Raw genomic sequence first — 16008 nt, 5'->3', positions numbered from 1 at the left:
TATTATAGGTTGTATTTTTAAACAGTTTGAATATTTTGGAAGTGAAATATGAAAGGTGAATATGGATTATTGAGTTTTTAATAATGAAAATGTGTTTGAAATGTTTTTAATTGAAATATTCACAGCTTAAATATTCAACCATGTTGAATTTCAGCCCATAAAAATGCAAGCCCTAAAAATACAATGCATTAAAATGCAAGCATGGTTAATGCAATGCCTATTATTTTTCAAGTAGTGCAATTCAACAGGCTTTTTGTTTCAAAAACATTTGAGATTATTTTACTTCCATAGTATGGTAAATATTTTGAATAAATAAACAGTATTTTTGCTAAGAAATGTAATATTTTTTTTTTTAGAAAAAAAATTTGGATTTCATATTTTTGTGATGTAAAACCTTGTCAGAAAAAAAAGTCGAAATATTTCGAGAATAAAGTCGTAATATTTTGAGAATAAAGTCAAAATTACGAGAATACAGTCTTCCGTAGAAGTTTTTATTTATTCATTTATTTATTTTGTAAAGAAATGCGCTCGTTAAGTACTGCCTCTGCCATAGATCTAAATATAATAGTAGCTTTTTACTGGCTTCTAACAAAAGGAAATTCTACAGGTGCTAATCTAACATGGCATTAGCAGTTGTTTTAGGACGCCTAGAGGAGCACGAAGAATCCGCCGGAGTAGAATCCTGGTCCAAACTTTATGTGGCACGTTTGACTCGAAGCCTAGCTACGTGTCTTCGTGCTCGTCAATATAGGCAACACCATGTGGGTCGAGAACAACAGTAACCGTACTGTCTCCCTCTTCACCGTAAATCCTTTCTGGATACATTTTAAGTAGTGAATCATTTTTCCCCGCGATTTCCTCATAGAGCTGGATAACTCCCTCCAGTCTGAAAAGTGTTTTCGCCACGCCAGCAAGTCTATCCCGGCGCAGTATATTTTGTAACGTCCTAAAACAAATGGTAATGCCATTGTTAGATTAGCACCTGAAGAATTTCCTTTTGTTGAAAGCCCAGATAAAAGTAAAAAGCTACTATTTTGTTTAGATCCATGTCCGAGGCAGTTCGACTTCACGAGCGCATTTCTTTACCAAAAAAAAAAAAAAACCTTCTACGGAAGACTCTATTCTATAATTTTGACTATTCTCGAAATATTTCGACTCCATTGTCGAAACATTTTTAAATCTCGAAATGCTACGAAATTTTCACGATTTTTTTTTTTTTTACGTTGCGGTTCCGTATTAATAGCCTGTAATATTTTAAAAATATTTCAGAAAGGCTAAAAATGTAATTTCCCCTTTAAGTGTTGTTATTCTCTCTCTCTCTCTCTCTCTCTCTCTCTCTCTCTCTCTCTCTCTCTCTCTCTCTCTCTCTCTCTCTCTCTCTCTCATACTGACTAACTAAACTTTTCTGCTTGTTGTTTTCTCTCAGTTAGAAGTAACAAGTTGAGGTGAACTGACTATTCATCCTCATCAGGTGAGACCATCAGGTGCGGCGTTGAACCTGTCACATTCAGTTTTTCTTGAGAACAGTCCACTTTTAAAACTGACAACACTGCATAATCCAGTTGTGTCCACTGATTTGAGTGTAAGAGAAGTGAAAGAAAATGTTACCAATTTCGTTCAAATTCTTAAAAGTTCTTGTGTGAATAGCTGGAGTTTGCTTTGATGTCAGATTCAGCATGCAATAATAATTCACAACTTTCCTTTCAACTAAAAAACAGTTCACCTATATCATGATTTTACATAAGCAATTAGACAAGGAGCAGTTTCTCTTTGTGGAAACTTTTCCCATAGCACATTTTATCTGTTGACTGGGGCATATATACCAAACATGAAAAAAAGAAGAAAAAAATGGAGCGGGGAATGCGGGAGAGGGGTGAGTTTCAGTTGTCAGTGGATGGGAAGAGGGGGTTGGTTTTTTAAGGGGTTCTTAAAAAAGGAATTTGGGGGAAGGGCAGGCAGTAAAGGACCTTTTTCTGAATGACCCTAGATGGACAAACTGAGGACCCCCTGCACACCATCAGCATACTTTAGCCTGCAATAGTGAGCTGGACTGCATGAGCGCATATTACTTGATTGCATTTCTACACTGTAAAAACTAAAGGAGCCTCAAATATCCTGTCGGATACTCAAGGAACTTCAAAATGTAATTTAGGTGCCTCAAAGCTCTTTCTCCTATAGTAGGGTTACTGGAGGAGCATTGACAATATTTGAGGTTCTTGCTGGAACTTATGGGATCCTTTAAGCACTTTGTATTTAGTTCAGAGGTTCTGGAGTCACCTTTTCATTACCATGAGACCTCGAAGTGCTTTGGGGGAAAATAGAGGAACTTGAATGTGATAAAAGGGTTACTGGAATATCTTTTAACATTTAAGTGGTTCCTGGAAGATCTCTTATGTTAAAGCCAGCATCTGGAGGAACCCAATGGTTCAGTGAGGCCAGAATAAGATTATTATTATCCTATTATTATTATTATTATTATAGGCTACTTAAGTTTGATTCAGTATACATACCCAGGTGAAAAAGACGTACTATTAAATGCATTAAAAATGTACTTGAGTGTTTTTAGTAGACCTACAATACAAATATACTTTAATGCATTTTAATATATTTAACAGTAGCCTACGTCTTTTTCACTTGGGTAGCTTACATTTATTTAGTATAGGCCTATTTTATTAAGTAATTTAAACCTTAAACAACAACACTAAATAATAATAATATTAATAATATGAAGAAGAACCAGGAGGAGAGAAGTTTTATTCTGTCACGAAACTGCTGCTATTCCTCCGCTGTCGTCGCTTCAGTGATGCTCGCGCTGCTCGCGCGCAACAAAGCTCAGCTGATCGACGTCATCGGGTTTGAAGTAACGGCTCCTCTCATCAAAGCTTCCGCCATTTGTTCGGCTCTCCGTTACAAGGTTTGTAAACTCGCCAAATAAATATAAATACAGAGTCTACTTACTATATATTCAAACACACACATATATAAACTAAATGTATTATACATTACTACGTTTTTACAGTGTTTACCATTTGTTTATTGCACAGTATCTGGTATGAAGGTTTTAGCCGCGATGCTAACTACGTTGATCTAATGAACAAATGGAAATTATTGATTTAGTCATTCAATTCAACATATTCTGTACAACTGTGTCTTCAAATTGCTGATATAGCCTAACTAATTTATTTCGTCATTGGCGTTTGTTATGAATAACAAAAGCAGGTTAATATAGTTTGGTCTATTTTTATAGCCTAAATTTACTGCTACAGGTGCCCTCATTCTCTCAAATACCATTTTAAAGCCATTTACTGGTCAATAAATATTATGTTGTGAATAATCAGCTTTGTTCTTTTGTTTCCCCAGAACAACCATTACATTTCTAAAATGATCTGAACATATCAGTGGCAACATTGAATTACAGTAAGTTACCTGCACCACATGCAAGTACTTTATTACTATGAACTTTCTCTGTGTGAAATTGTATTGTTTGACTGTGTACTTGTGTTTTTTAATCAGTTATTCTCTGAAAATCTTCCCTCATGCTCTCAAATCTCAATCATGTTACTCAGAAAAATAATATCACAGGTTTGGTTCACAAATAATGCTATGCATTTTGTCTTATATCTTTATCATTTGCATTTGAATATAAGACATTTTAACTCTGAATTATAACTTCAAGTTTAGTATTTTTCGACAAAAAAAAAAAAAAAAAAAAAAAAAGGAAAAAGCTAGGATATTATATGGCTCCAGAAGACTTACAACACAACCCATAACACATGAGTTGTGAACTCATTGATTATTTTTAGGATCTTTTCTGGGACATTTTTGGAGCTTAACCATTTTTACATAAATTGTTGCATTGAATTGAACTAGACAAGTGTACATAAGAATGGTTTCATGAATGATTTACACAATTTTTTCTGCTTGTGTTTCATGCAGTGAAACTGAATGGTGACTGGGGTTGCATTATGCCTTAGATCTGCTTTTGGGTTCCACAGACAGAAAGTCAAACAGGTTTGGAACATCACAAAGCTGAGGAAATTATTTAAATTTCACAACTATCACTTTAATAACATTACTAACAGTAAATTTTGTACTTTGCAGGGATCTCGGTAAGCTGAAATACAAGTTTGAACAAGAATAAAAATCCTCCTGTAGACCTGAAAATCACTGAAGTGCCTGGACCATCCACCAGAAAAGAGGGAAACCAGACGGAAAACGAATCTGCTGTACCTTTTCACTTTTCTAACTCTTTAAGTAGGCTACCTCACACCAACTTGGTCCCATAGTGACATTTTTGACCACAAACGAAATTGCTGATCGTGTGGATTCTTATTGAAATGACTGGAATTCACCAGTGAACATTCACAGAACAACAGATAATTTTACTGCACCTTAATACTGTTTCCGGGTCGAAGCCTCTACTTCTTCTATCTTGTTTCATGAGAATACTCAACAACCATTTATGAACACTGTTGATTCAAGTCACACATTTAAGCTTTTCAAAAGCTATAGTGAACATTACAGTCTCCAGTCTAATGGCATCCCAGACTTCACATTTTATGATTCAAAATAGCTGAATAACTAACCATCTGAGATTTCGGTATAGAGATAAAGGTTAGGATCATAATTTTCAGGAATATTACAGCACAATGAGCACTTGCATATTAGCACTGTTTGTTGTTTGTTTTTGGCATCTGATAGAGTTTTGGACTTGGACCATCGGACTGAAACACAAATCTTTTTAAAGTTAAGTAAAGATGGACATTTTTAATTAGTCAAAATGTAATTTTTTTACATTGATTTATTTCGTGGAACATATGTGTTTCCATGCATTTTGTTGATATGTCTTTTCTTGTTTATCTATTGTATATGGTTGATTATTCATGTTGCTTATGTATTATACTATTTTTTTGTGTATTCATTGATATTAATCTATAGTTATCTTTTTTTCCCATGTGCATGGAAGTGTATGTATAAAAATGAATATCAAATATGTAATAAACAATTCTTATTTTGTATTTGGTTCAATTTGTTTATTATAATAGAAGTCAAAGGTAACCATAGTAACACCATGAAATTAAATATTAAAAAAAATGAAATTTGGTTCCTGGAGGCACCCAAAGTGGTTCCACACAGTGCCTTATATAAGAGTTCCTCAGGAAACCTGTGTGGTTCCTCAGAGAACCGGCCCTTTTTAAAGGGTGCCTAGAGGATCTACAGACGGTTCCGCCGGTGTGGCGAAGTGAAGAACCCCAAAAGGTTCCTCCAGGCACCTTTTATTTTTACAGTGTATGTTCAGTTTTTTTTTTCCATCAAGCGGACGAAGAGCAGTGAAAAGAGTCAGAGAAGAGAAACAAAACTGTGCTGACATGGGGCATAACTTAATTTTCACGCTGCTGAGACAGATGGGAAAGGTAATGCGGCGTGACACGGCTCTTAGGAACTTCAATGGATGCCATGACCTAATGGAAGTCAGAATCGGACTGCACTGGGACGTTTACATTTTTTTTTTCGTTGGGGGTGGAGCAGGAGGTGCACCTTTCAGTTCATTGCTTTGAGATAGGCTTTATTTTCTAAAAAAAATGGCTCGATATTATTCATTGTGTTAGAATACTTAAAAAATAAGTGTCTTGGAATTTTACTATTGCTTTATTTCTTTGTAATTGCCCCTGTGTGCACTCATTTTTTTATTTATTGTTTGTTCTTGGTTTGGTGTGTTGTTTTCAGATGGGGTCTCAGTCCAAAGCCATTGCTGCCACAAGTTAACTCTTGAAGGGTATTGAAGCTGAAAGGAGCTTCTCAGAGGCTCAATAGAGAGTTAAGAGTGCTACTCTATTAACCTGACCTCTAGAGGCCCAAGAAGAGTGAAAAGTGAGCCATCTACCTCAACATCACATCTATTCCTCATACATTCATTCCTTCTTTCTGTGGCCCAAAACACTAGTTCTTGTAAAAAATGCTATACGTCAGCATAATCATGCTGGATCAGAAACAAAAATAGATCAAAAACATGTTTTAGTTTGATTGTATATAAACTATATAAAATAAAACATGTTTTTGATCTATTTTTATTTCTGTTTCAGCATGATGCTGACATGAGCATTAAACTAAAATATAATGTAGGCAAATCATACAAAAATAACAAAATAAATAGAAAATGGGGATGGTAATTCATAAAAATGTGTATTAGCGGATTCTAGTCAAATCCTTAAATTATTTAATGTCTGGTTGGCAACAAGGTGATCTAGGGTGCATAAGTCTTGTTCACGGAAACATTTTTTGAATTTTAGATTTTCTTTTCTAAACCTTATCTTTGAACTACATTGGTAAATTACCATGTACCATGGGATCAATTTGTGATGCCACCATTACCTCCGTGATAGGACAGTGATGGGAAAAACTTGCTGTTCATGTAATCATGCAATGCAAACTATTTGGGATGCACTACCTATTTTGACCACAAGCCGGCAGTGTTGACAAAAATGCGTATTTCAATGCCATAAAACGCTCTTCATAATATCTAAAAGTACATGTAATCGAACCAGTTTATTTTCTTATTTTGTACACAGCATTTTTAATATTCCGTGATTATTTGTGACTCCGTGATTCTTAACAGTAGTCTTCACTGGTTGTATCTCCTCTGCAGATTCCGGTTGGTACACCTCGAGTATTGCAGGTCCGGGTCCGTTTGCGACGCCCTCCGGAGCAGCTGGACCAGGAAGACCAGCAGCCCCAGTTCCCCAGATGTTCAAAAGACTTTCCTAGAAATGAGTGAACAGAGACAGACGGAACGCTCAACTCAAAGCAACAGAAATTAGGGGTATGGAAGTTTTACAGGCCGCTGCACACAGAAACACGCACCTTTCACCATTCCCATGTCAACGATCTGACACGCGACACCTTCAGTCCCTGGAGAGCACAAGCATTTACACTCCCCGTCTATCTGGATCACAGTGCCACCATTCTGGCACGGCTGGCACTTACACACGCTGTACTCGGCCACGTAGTCATCGAGGGCTCTTCTGAGATTGTCCCGCCTCGGCTGAGCATCAGGAAAGTCCAAAGGGATTGCATTGTAGATGGGTTCAGGCTGACGGAACAATGAAAACAAATTGTGTTCCAATTACAGTAGTTACCACACATGCACTGGCAATTGTAAAGTGAAGGTGAAGTGTCTCACGTCACTGTGAATGAGAGCAGGTAGAGCAGAGACGGTCTTTGCCCATTCCACATATTGACTATAGTCTAGAATGCCATCTTTAGTGAGTTGAGACTTCATGGCTACTGCTGAGGCTGGACTGCCCCCTCTCACTACGATCAGCACCTTATCAATAACCCCCCTCTTGTTCTTGTCATCTGGTGAACATGGTTATAAGCAAGTTATATTTTTATCAGAAGGCATGTGTCTGTTGGATTTAAAGGGAAAGTTCACCCAAAAATGACAATTATGGCATCATTTATTCACCCTCATGTCCTGTCCTCCATGTGACACAAAAGAAGATATTTTGAAGAACTGTTTTTGGTTGTACAAAACAACTCTCGACCAAACTGACTTTTATTGTATGGACAAAATATCTTCTCTTTTGTGTTCATTTTGAGTGAACTATTCCTTTAATATCTTACTATTAAAACAAACGTATACACACCTGTGGGTTTGTCAGTTAGAGTATCACACTTGTTTACTGGTTTAATCTTTCCTCCTCCCTCTCCTAATTGGGAAAGCTGAAATTTGGCTGTAATTCCAAGCTCGAAACACTCCTTGACCATGGATTCAGTGACCTCTGTAGTTAGATAGTTGAACCATCAAATAAAGTCAAGTCATAATCATTTAATGGGGCTTTCAGCCTGAAAAAGTATCTTTCCCATTAACACATTTACATTAATGAGTGTCATTTAAATGTCATCTACAGTATCTTTGAATATCTTTTGGAATTGCAATAACATGTTGTGATGTTGCCCCAAGGTCTCCAGGCTTTACAAAAAACTTGAAATGTGATTTTAAACTGACCGTTTAGTTTGAGGATATCCTCATTCATAATGTAAATAAGCTCATATTCTCCACCGGACTTTCCGTTCTTGGTGAAGTGTGTTCCATAGTCCTCCAAGAAGGCGAAATACTGTCCCTTCTCATATGTAAGTGGCAGGGCATCCACATCATCCAAGAACGTTGAGGATACCTCCACCCCTCGCTGTCTCATCCTGTAGGTGGCCAGCTCCACTCTGCCTTTCACTCTCATGAAGGTCTTTCTCTGAAAGAGAACACGTGCTAGTAGTAGAAGCAACACAGATGTTGCAGATTTGAGAAGGTAGTCTTTATTATTCATTTTCATACTCTACATAAACAAACAATGTCTATTTATTGTGAATATTTTTTTTTTGTTTTTGTTCAGTTTTGAATTTCAGTCTGTTCCATGAGCATGGTGGTTTATGAGCCTGAAGATGTGAATTACAATAAATAAAGTTCAAATGGGTAAGAAATAGCTGCTCAAGAAAGCAATAAAACGAATAAACCAGAATCTCACTCACCTTGGTCGTTGTGATTTCTGAAAGCTGTTTGATGATATTTTTTTTTTCTTGCTTAGTGTCAATTCCTACTGAACCGCCAAGACCAGCATTTTGCCCCCCACCAGGACTTTCGGCTTCACCGCCATCACCAGGACCTTCAGCATCACCACCCACACCAGGACCATCCTCACTGGCACTAGCAGCTTCACCAGCCTCACCGGTGCTGGCAACATCTCCACCCTCACCAGCACTGCCAGCATCACTGCCTGCACCAGCACTGGAGGCCTCAGTAGGTGAAAACTTAAAGCTTAAGTCCACTTCAACAGATCTGGATGATTCTCTAGTTATCTCTTTTATTAACGAGTGAATGTCCTCGTACATCTCTTTGGAGCTGCTCTCTTCCACTTTTGTCTGAAGATAAAGAGACATGGGTCAAGACTAAAAATAGTATTTTTTAGATGTGTGTCTGTCAGAATTTTAGTGCTTTTACTTGTCGGTTTGTTTGTCTGCCATCATTTTTAGGAGAGTTTTTTCTTTCAGTTTTGAAACAACAGTTGACATCATGCATACAGTAAACTGAGAGACCCACCTCATAGTTGAGAACTCCAACATTCCAGGGTAGTCTGATATATTCCAATGTAGATGGATCTCTGATCCGGTTACACTGGCCATTGTATAATCTGTTATTAAAGGGATTCATTCGAGGTCCAGATCCCAGAATATTTATTCTGTTGAGAGAAGAATTAAACATCTTTAGAATATGTACAGTAGTTGTGTATTATAAAGTGTAGTAATAATTGCAATATTTGTGTTGTTGTCAGTTATTTTATAATCATAATTAGATTTTTTAATAATTGCCTACAGAATGACAGGGTTGATATTAGTTAATGCAAAACCCATGAAATAGCACAATGTACTTTAACAGCATTAATCTTGGTAATGTTAATTACACAAACTAGCACTCAAAAGTTTGAGGTAGTTATGTAGTAAAATACTTAAAATAATTGTTTCCTATCTGAAAATATTTTAAAATGAAATTTCAATAATGACAACTCTCAAAGTAGTTTTAGCATAATGAATATGACAATGTTCAACTGTGTATTAGATTTCCCGATTCGATTCGATTCGATTCGATTCTGATTTGCAAGATCTCAATTCGATTAGATTCAGTGAATAATTTTCACTGGCCCAACCACCACAAAAAAGTTATAAATAAATAATATAGATTTTGTTGTTTTTGACCCATGTATCATTGTATTGTAATTAAAAAGGTAAAATTTCACAATTCTCGATTCCAATTTTGATACCACTGCTAAAACTACTAATATAAATTTCGAACATTATTAAAGGTGCATTGCGCAAGTCTCTGAGTTTTTGCAGAACTATGCCCCCTTCTGGCGACACGCGAAACTGCAACCAGAGTTGTGCACGCGGTTACGTGGAGTTTGCGTTGGGGTTTGGGATGAACTAGAAGCCGGTCTCTTTGAATCCATCTTCTACTTTTGCCAAAGTCGCTTGAGTTGTCTTCGCTGATGCGGATAATGGCGGCGAATACACAAATCTGCCAGACACATAGACAGTATATAAACTGGACACAGCGACCCCATTGGATTCAACGGAGACAAGTGAAGTCAATTAGAAGCACTAACTTCCTGATGGTCGAGCGTACTGCGCAAACTCAAACTGAGCTTGACGACGTAGATGTGACGTGAGCAACCCGTCTGTCTTCTAGTAGATGTGCCAAGAGAAATCTCAATCATTCCCTTCCGAATCTTGCAGAGACGGAGAGTGTGAGTAGGTGGTGTCCATGAGATAGGAGCAGGAGAAACCTTTGCTAAGTATTAATTACTTTGCCATTTTGCCTCCACGTCCCCCCGATTGTGCGTGAGCTTCTCCTCCTGTCCATACGGTAATCTCTCTACTGTGCGACAGAGAGTCGCGTGGTTATGATGCAATCGTTAGCCTATTTTTACAAAAACTGCTTCTACGGGGCCATAACGTAAGATACAAGGTAATGGAGCCTTTTATACATTTTCGTGTTTCTTTGGAAATAAATAATGGACAAATGGAGTCTTTAAACGCCTCAGATGTAAAGTTATTCGCTGTCAAAGTGACGCCAAAATGAATGGGAGTCAATGGGATGCTAACAGCAGGTGATGGTCTGCTAGCCAATGGCGGCGCCCGGGGAAACTTCAAAATAATGTGAAACGCTGCCCCCCTGGCCAGACATAGCCAGGTGAGCGTGAACGCGCATGACGTCACGCCCAGTCGATTCCGTCCCGAATCCCTCTTATTTATTTTACTGTACAGGATTATAGAGGCAATCGCAGAGATCATAGAAGGGCTCATTCAGCCCATCAGGCAATTGTTTAAGCATGTATGGGTTAGAAAAACGGGTATTTTTAACATGAAAAGTTGCTTAATGCACCTTTAAATACAAGTTAACAGTCATTAATAAAAAAAGAACAAATAATCAAACAAGCAATTGCACAAATAAATAATACAATAGAACTAAGATTCAAATGAAATAATCAGTGCTTTTCATGTTTTTCAGGTAGGTCTAACAGTAGTTTATTATGCTGCTGTCATTTTAAGACGGTTCAAATTTGCACGGTTCAAAATACTGTTTCACATGCGTTATCTTTCTCAACTGTTTATGTTTACTTAAGACATAACTGACTATGCTTACTAATGCCGAGTTCACACTGAACGATTTTAGGCCCGAATTTCGTTCGCCGACAGGTTTTGTGAGATCGCCGACAAATGCCCGAAATCATAGGCAAACCGGTGCTCGTTCACGTGTGAATGATCAAAGACACGATCAGAGAGAATCGCCGAGATATTTCATCATTTTTCATGCTGAGTTGGTGCTCAAGAAACATTTTGTATTATTCTTTTTTTAGGATGCTTTTACGAAAAGGATAAAGTACAGCATTTATTTGAAATAGAAATCTTTTGTAACATGGTCATTTTGATCAATGTAATGCATTAATGCTGAATAAAAGTAGCCTATTCATTTCTTTTAAAATAAAATGTGACTGACTTTTGAATAGGTGTGTACATTATTAACATTGTTACATGTGTAAGTTACAAAAGGCTCTGACCCGTATCCAGCTTGGATGGCTATGTCAGACTCAAATACAGCTGTCCTGCCGCAAGGTGTCCTGATGACGTCACACTCGTCTTCATCAGACGTATCTGTCTCTCCACAGTCGTTATCCCCATTACACTTGAGATTTTTGTTTATACATATTCCTGAGGGTAAAGTAATATACTTAATGCTGAATATTGCTTAGCAATTTACCCTACAGCTAACCACCTACCGGCCAAAAAACAAAATACCGACAAAAAAAAAAATACTGACCTGAAGCGCACCGCCATTGAGAGCTTTTGCAGATGGGTGGAGGGTCCACCTGACATTTGGTAGAAGGTTTACAGGGTCTCCGCTCTCCAATTGGGTATATGCACCTAGTGCCTTTAAACTGCCCAAAGACCTCAATGCCCCTAGAGCGATGCTGTGTTACACAAGCACATGTGAAGGCTACACATTTCTTCAAAACATTATTAATTCAGAATGATTTTAGATGACAATTTGAACAAACAATTATTTATAGAGAAAGCGACAGAGAAGAAGAGATACTCCCGTACCGTGGTATTAGTGCACGGGTCACAGGATGTCCACAGGGACCAGGCACTCATTTTGCAGTCGATTGATGCAGGTTCATTAATTTCCCGCACCTCCCGTCTGGGCCCCCGCCTTTGAGAAAGACAAATAATGAACACCGTTATAATAATAACTATTCCAACTCCATTCTAGCGCATAACTTTGGTTTTACACAAAAAAATAAACAGAAAGGTACAAACTTTTCCACATCTATCAGTGTAGCATCCACTCCAATTTTGATGAAATTGTGCATACTTACATGTGGTCCGTTATGCTCTTTCCATTAGCCTGATAAAAAAGGCATATCGTTACACATAAAGCAGCTAAAGCCTTCATGGTGAAGCTTTGGACAGTCCTTTGATTGTATGTTGAAATGTGTACACTTGTATTTAAGCATGGATTTAATGTTAATAATTAAGCTTTTTAGAGTTGAAGAGGTTTGGAAATGTGTGTCTCCAAAGGTTTGTGTATCACTGTGCTTTCCCAGATATCTTAAATCATGTGACGCCACAGCATTTACCGCAACTGTCTAATGTTAAACTATCCGACTAATGTATTTCAAGCTGTTTTTGCTTTCTTTTACCTGAATTTTTGTATGTCACAGAATCTATATTTTCTTATAGAATATTTCTTCTTTTAAATGCTTTAGCATTCTATATAATATTAAACAACAATAAGAGTATTTTTAATATTAAACAATAGTAAGAGTATTTTTATATTTTTGATGAGGAGTGGGCAAATACATTTCCAAATTAAATATTTTAATGTTACCCAGTCTTTGAGTACATTCTATTTCATTTTTTTCTTTTATATATTTCATATTGTATTTATTTGAGAAAATACAACAAATTATATAAAACAAAACTAGTTAAGTGATTCCCATGTTTTCTCACTTTAGTTTAAACTAAGTTTTTCTGACCACGAGAGCCTTGATTTCACAAACATGTTGAAATCTCAAACAAATTCTATTGACCCATCAGAAGTCCAGAGGTTTTTACTGATTACATGCTTCAGAGAGAATGGTGTTTGTTTCTGTGTTTTTTTTTTTATGTTAAGCTTAACCCTCTGGGGTCCTTCGTTTAACAGTCACACTCAGGACCTTCGGGTCCAAATGGACCCGGAGGGTGGGATTAATATATATATAAAAAAATCATATATATTTTTTTTTACTTGTTTTTTATAATATTTTTTCTTTTCTTTTTTGGTGTTTTGAGATCATTTTATGATTTTAATTAATATTTATGCAATAATTATGACCCATTTTTTCCCATTGAATATAATAGACATTTTTTATATATATATATTTTTATTTTATTTTTATTAAAAAAAATGTGTGTGTGTGTGTGGTTTTTTTTGTACTCTTGATGTTTTAGAGATTCACCCCTTCACTGTTGAGTCCTTTTTTTCTGCATCCTGGCTGATTTGTAGATTGTATGCACAAAAAAATTCTGTGTTTTCATATTTTTGACAATTTCCCATTCATTTCCTATGGGGGTCATTTTTGACCAAAGAGCAGAAGTGTGACGTGCTTGGATCATGACCCCAATATTTTTTGTGTGTTCACATACCTAATACCGTAAAAGTCACCAAGTTTCGGAACATTCCGATGAAGCTGTGATTTTTAAAAATTCAAAACAGATTTTTGTAATCTGAATTTATTAGTGTGTATGTGTATAAAAGTGTGTTTGTGTGTGTGTGTGTGTGTGTGGATGTGTCTGTTTTGCACTCTTGATGTTTTATAGATTAACCCCTTCACTGTTGTGTGCTTTTTTTCTGGATCGTGTCTGATTTGTAGATTGTACGCACAAAAAAACTCTGCATTTTTGCCAATTTCCCATTCATTTCCTATGGTGGGTCCATTTGGACCCGAAGGTCCTGAGTGTGACAAAAATTTTTACAACCACTTAGACTATTCAAATCCTGTCCCCAATTTTTTTGGGTGTTCATATACCAAGTACCAACAAAGTCACCAAATTTCGGACCATTCCGATGAAGCTTTTTACATTTTTTTATTTAAACGCTTCGGGTCCATTTGGGGGGGTAATAAAGACCTTCGGAAGCGAAGCAATGTGTTTGTGTGAGAAAAATATCCATATTTAAAATTTTATAAAGTAAAATAACTAACTTCCTGACTTAAGTCCAAGCACAATTCATGCAAGTAGGCTAATGCGACATACTGCTGATATTTACGCTACGCCTTGACACACTACTTCTGACGTTGTAAGTTGCACTTTAGGCGTAAGTAGACTGCATATGGCCGTTTGGCTGGAAGAATTTTACTTTGTAACGTGTTAAATATGAATATTTTTCTTACACAATCACATCGCTTCGCTTCAGAAGGCCTTTATTAACCCCCCGGAGCCGTGTGGAGCACTTTTATGATGGATAGATTCGCTATATGGACTTCAAAACAGAAACAGCCATTCACTGCCATTATAAAGCTTGGAAGAGCCAGGACATTTTTTAATATAACTCAGACTGTATTCGTCTGAAAGAAGAATGTCATATACACCTAGGATGACTTGAGGGTGAGTAAATCATGGGCTAATTTTAATTTAAAAAATTAAAAAAAATTTGGGTGAACTATCCCTTTAATGCACAATCCCATATAAGGATCTGCGTGTGATGAGTTAAATTATTATTACTTCTATTTGAAATCTTTCATATAAATTAATTAATGGTGTATAATAAACACGTGTATTTTTTATAAGTGTAGATTCCTATTTTTTAAAGTGACCTATCAGCAACCTGCTCTTCATCTGTGCTAAGTCAGCTGCCTTCTCCACTCATCAAATTCAACCATGTCACAAAACAATACAGCTCAGATGGTGTCTTTGTGCAGGGTCAAAGAGGAACTTTGGCCAGTCAAAGTGAACATAGATCCTGTCCTGCGCCACAGCTATGTGCTGAGAACACCACTTTTTAATGTTTCAGACGCTTCCCCTCGGCTCACTCAGGAAGGTGGATCGGACATGCACTCCTCTCCTCGTTTCCTGTTTTTGGGGCACTATTAGTCCAATTGCAATTCAAAAACTTGAGACTTCACTCAGTTCTTCTGCACATCTAGGAGATGGTTGGTGAAGTTTGCAACCTTAAAAACTACACTAAAACAAACATAAATAAATACATTATTATTATTATAATTATTTAAAATGATCAGAATTATCATTTTAGTTTAAGACTTCATATGCAAGCTTGTAGGAAAGCATGACACTTAATTCTGAGGCAAACTTTACATTCAGATAGCTGTCATAATTTAGTAAATAGATTTAGGTAATTTCTCAGTTCTTATCCCTAGACAATGCAAAAACTAAAATCTGTATGGAAAAGCAGCCTTCTGTTCTTCCATGCAGGAAGCTGAGTAAGTGAAATCTTTGACACATACCATAAACTAACTCTTGTGTACAACTCTTACAACTGATATTGCCAGCCAAATAAGTTTTATAGAAAACAAAGAAAATCTCAAATGACAAATCAGACATGTGAATGATTCCTGAATGATGACATCAGTCACACCGCAAATGCTCAAATGTGTGAGTGATATGCCCTAAATAATCATTATTCCCATTTAAAAGATTCACATATCAGTAATAAAACTAAATGAAAAAAAAAAAAAAGCCTTGGTTGTTAATATATGGCACATTGAGCTGAAAGTCCATCAACTGTCCATCAAGTCCATCATCAGTCCATCAGTGTTGCCCTGAGATAACTGATAGCCGTTTCATTTGTGTAGTTTTGGAGTCTACACAATTCCTTAAAAAAAAAGAAAAAAGAGACTGCATTGACCTTTGTTAGTTTTCTCATCTCTTTTAAACCCTTTCTCCGTTTGGCAAGCTCTT

General features: G+C 36.7%; 1 protein-coding gene and 1 long non-coding RNA gene across 2 annotated transcripts; one reads left to right on the top strand and one right to left on the bottom strand.

Moving 5' to 3' along the window:
* Positions 1-2857: 2857 nt before the first annotated feature.
* On the top strand, positions 2858-5017 carry LOC308691278. Its single transcript, XR_014030246.1, has 4 exons — positions 2858-2914; positions 3361-3417; positions 3937-4011; positions 4102-5017. It is a non-coding gene; the product is annotated as an uncharacterized lncRNA (long non-coding RNA).
* Positions 5018-5021: 4 nt separating this feature from the next.
* On the bottom strand, positions 5022-12652 carry c9 (complement component 9). The gene is made up of 11 exons (XM_081366342.1): positions 12429-12652; positions 12154-12262; positions 11870-12020; positions 11610-11760; positions 9095-9233; positions 8527-8916; positions 8009-8249; positions 7647-7781; positions 7181-7356; positions 6862-7090; positions 5022-6761 (listed from the first exon to the last, which is right to left on the bottom strand). Exons 1-11 carry the CDS (start codon positions 12503-12505, stop codon positions 6610-6612), a joined length of 1950 nt encoding a protein of 649 aa, XP_081222468.1. The 5' UTR covers positions 12506-12652; the 3' UTR covers positions 5022-6609.
* Between the last annotated feature and the right edge of the window lie 3356 nt (positions 12653-16008).

This window comes from Scardinius erythrophthalmus (assembly GCF_964197995.2).
Source record: "Scardinius erythrophthalmus genome assembly, chromosome: 5".
NCBI lineage: Eukaryota > Metazoa > Chordata > Actinopteri > Cypriniformes > Leuciscidae > Scardinius > Scardinius erythrophthalmus.
The sequence above is the reverse complement of the archived record's forward strand: the minus strand, read 5'-3'. Positions and strand labels throughout refer to the sequence as shown.

Excerpts from the sequence above, each read along its gene's own strand:
- c9 (XM_081366342.1), bottom strand. The coding sequence starts at position 12,505 with ATGAAGGCTTTAGCTGCTTTATGTGTAACGATATGCCTTTTTTATCAG. Across the intron at positions 12,021-12,153 it reads ACCCGTGCACTAATACCACG|CATCGCTCTAGGGGCATTGA; the intron begins GTACGGGAGTAT and ends TGTGTAACACAG. Across the intron at positions 6,762-6,861 it reads TGACATGGGAATGGTGAAAG|GAAAGTCTTTTGAACATCTG; the intron begins GTGCGTGTTTCT and ends ACTCATTTCTAG.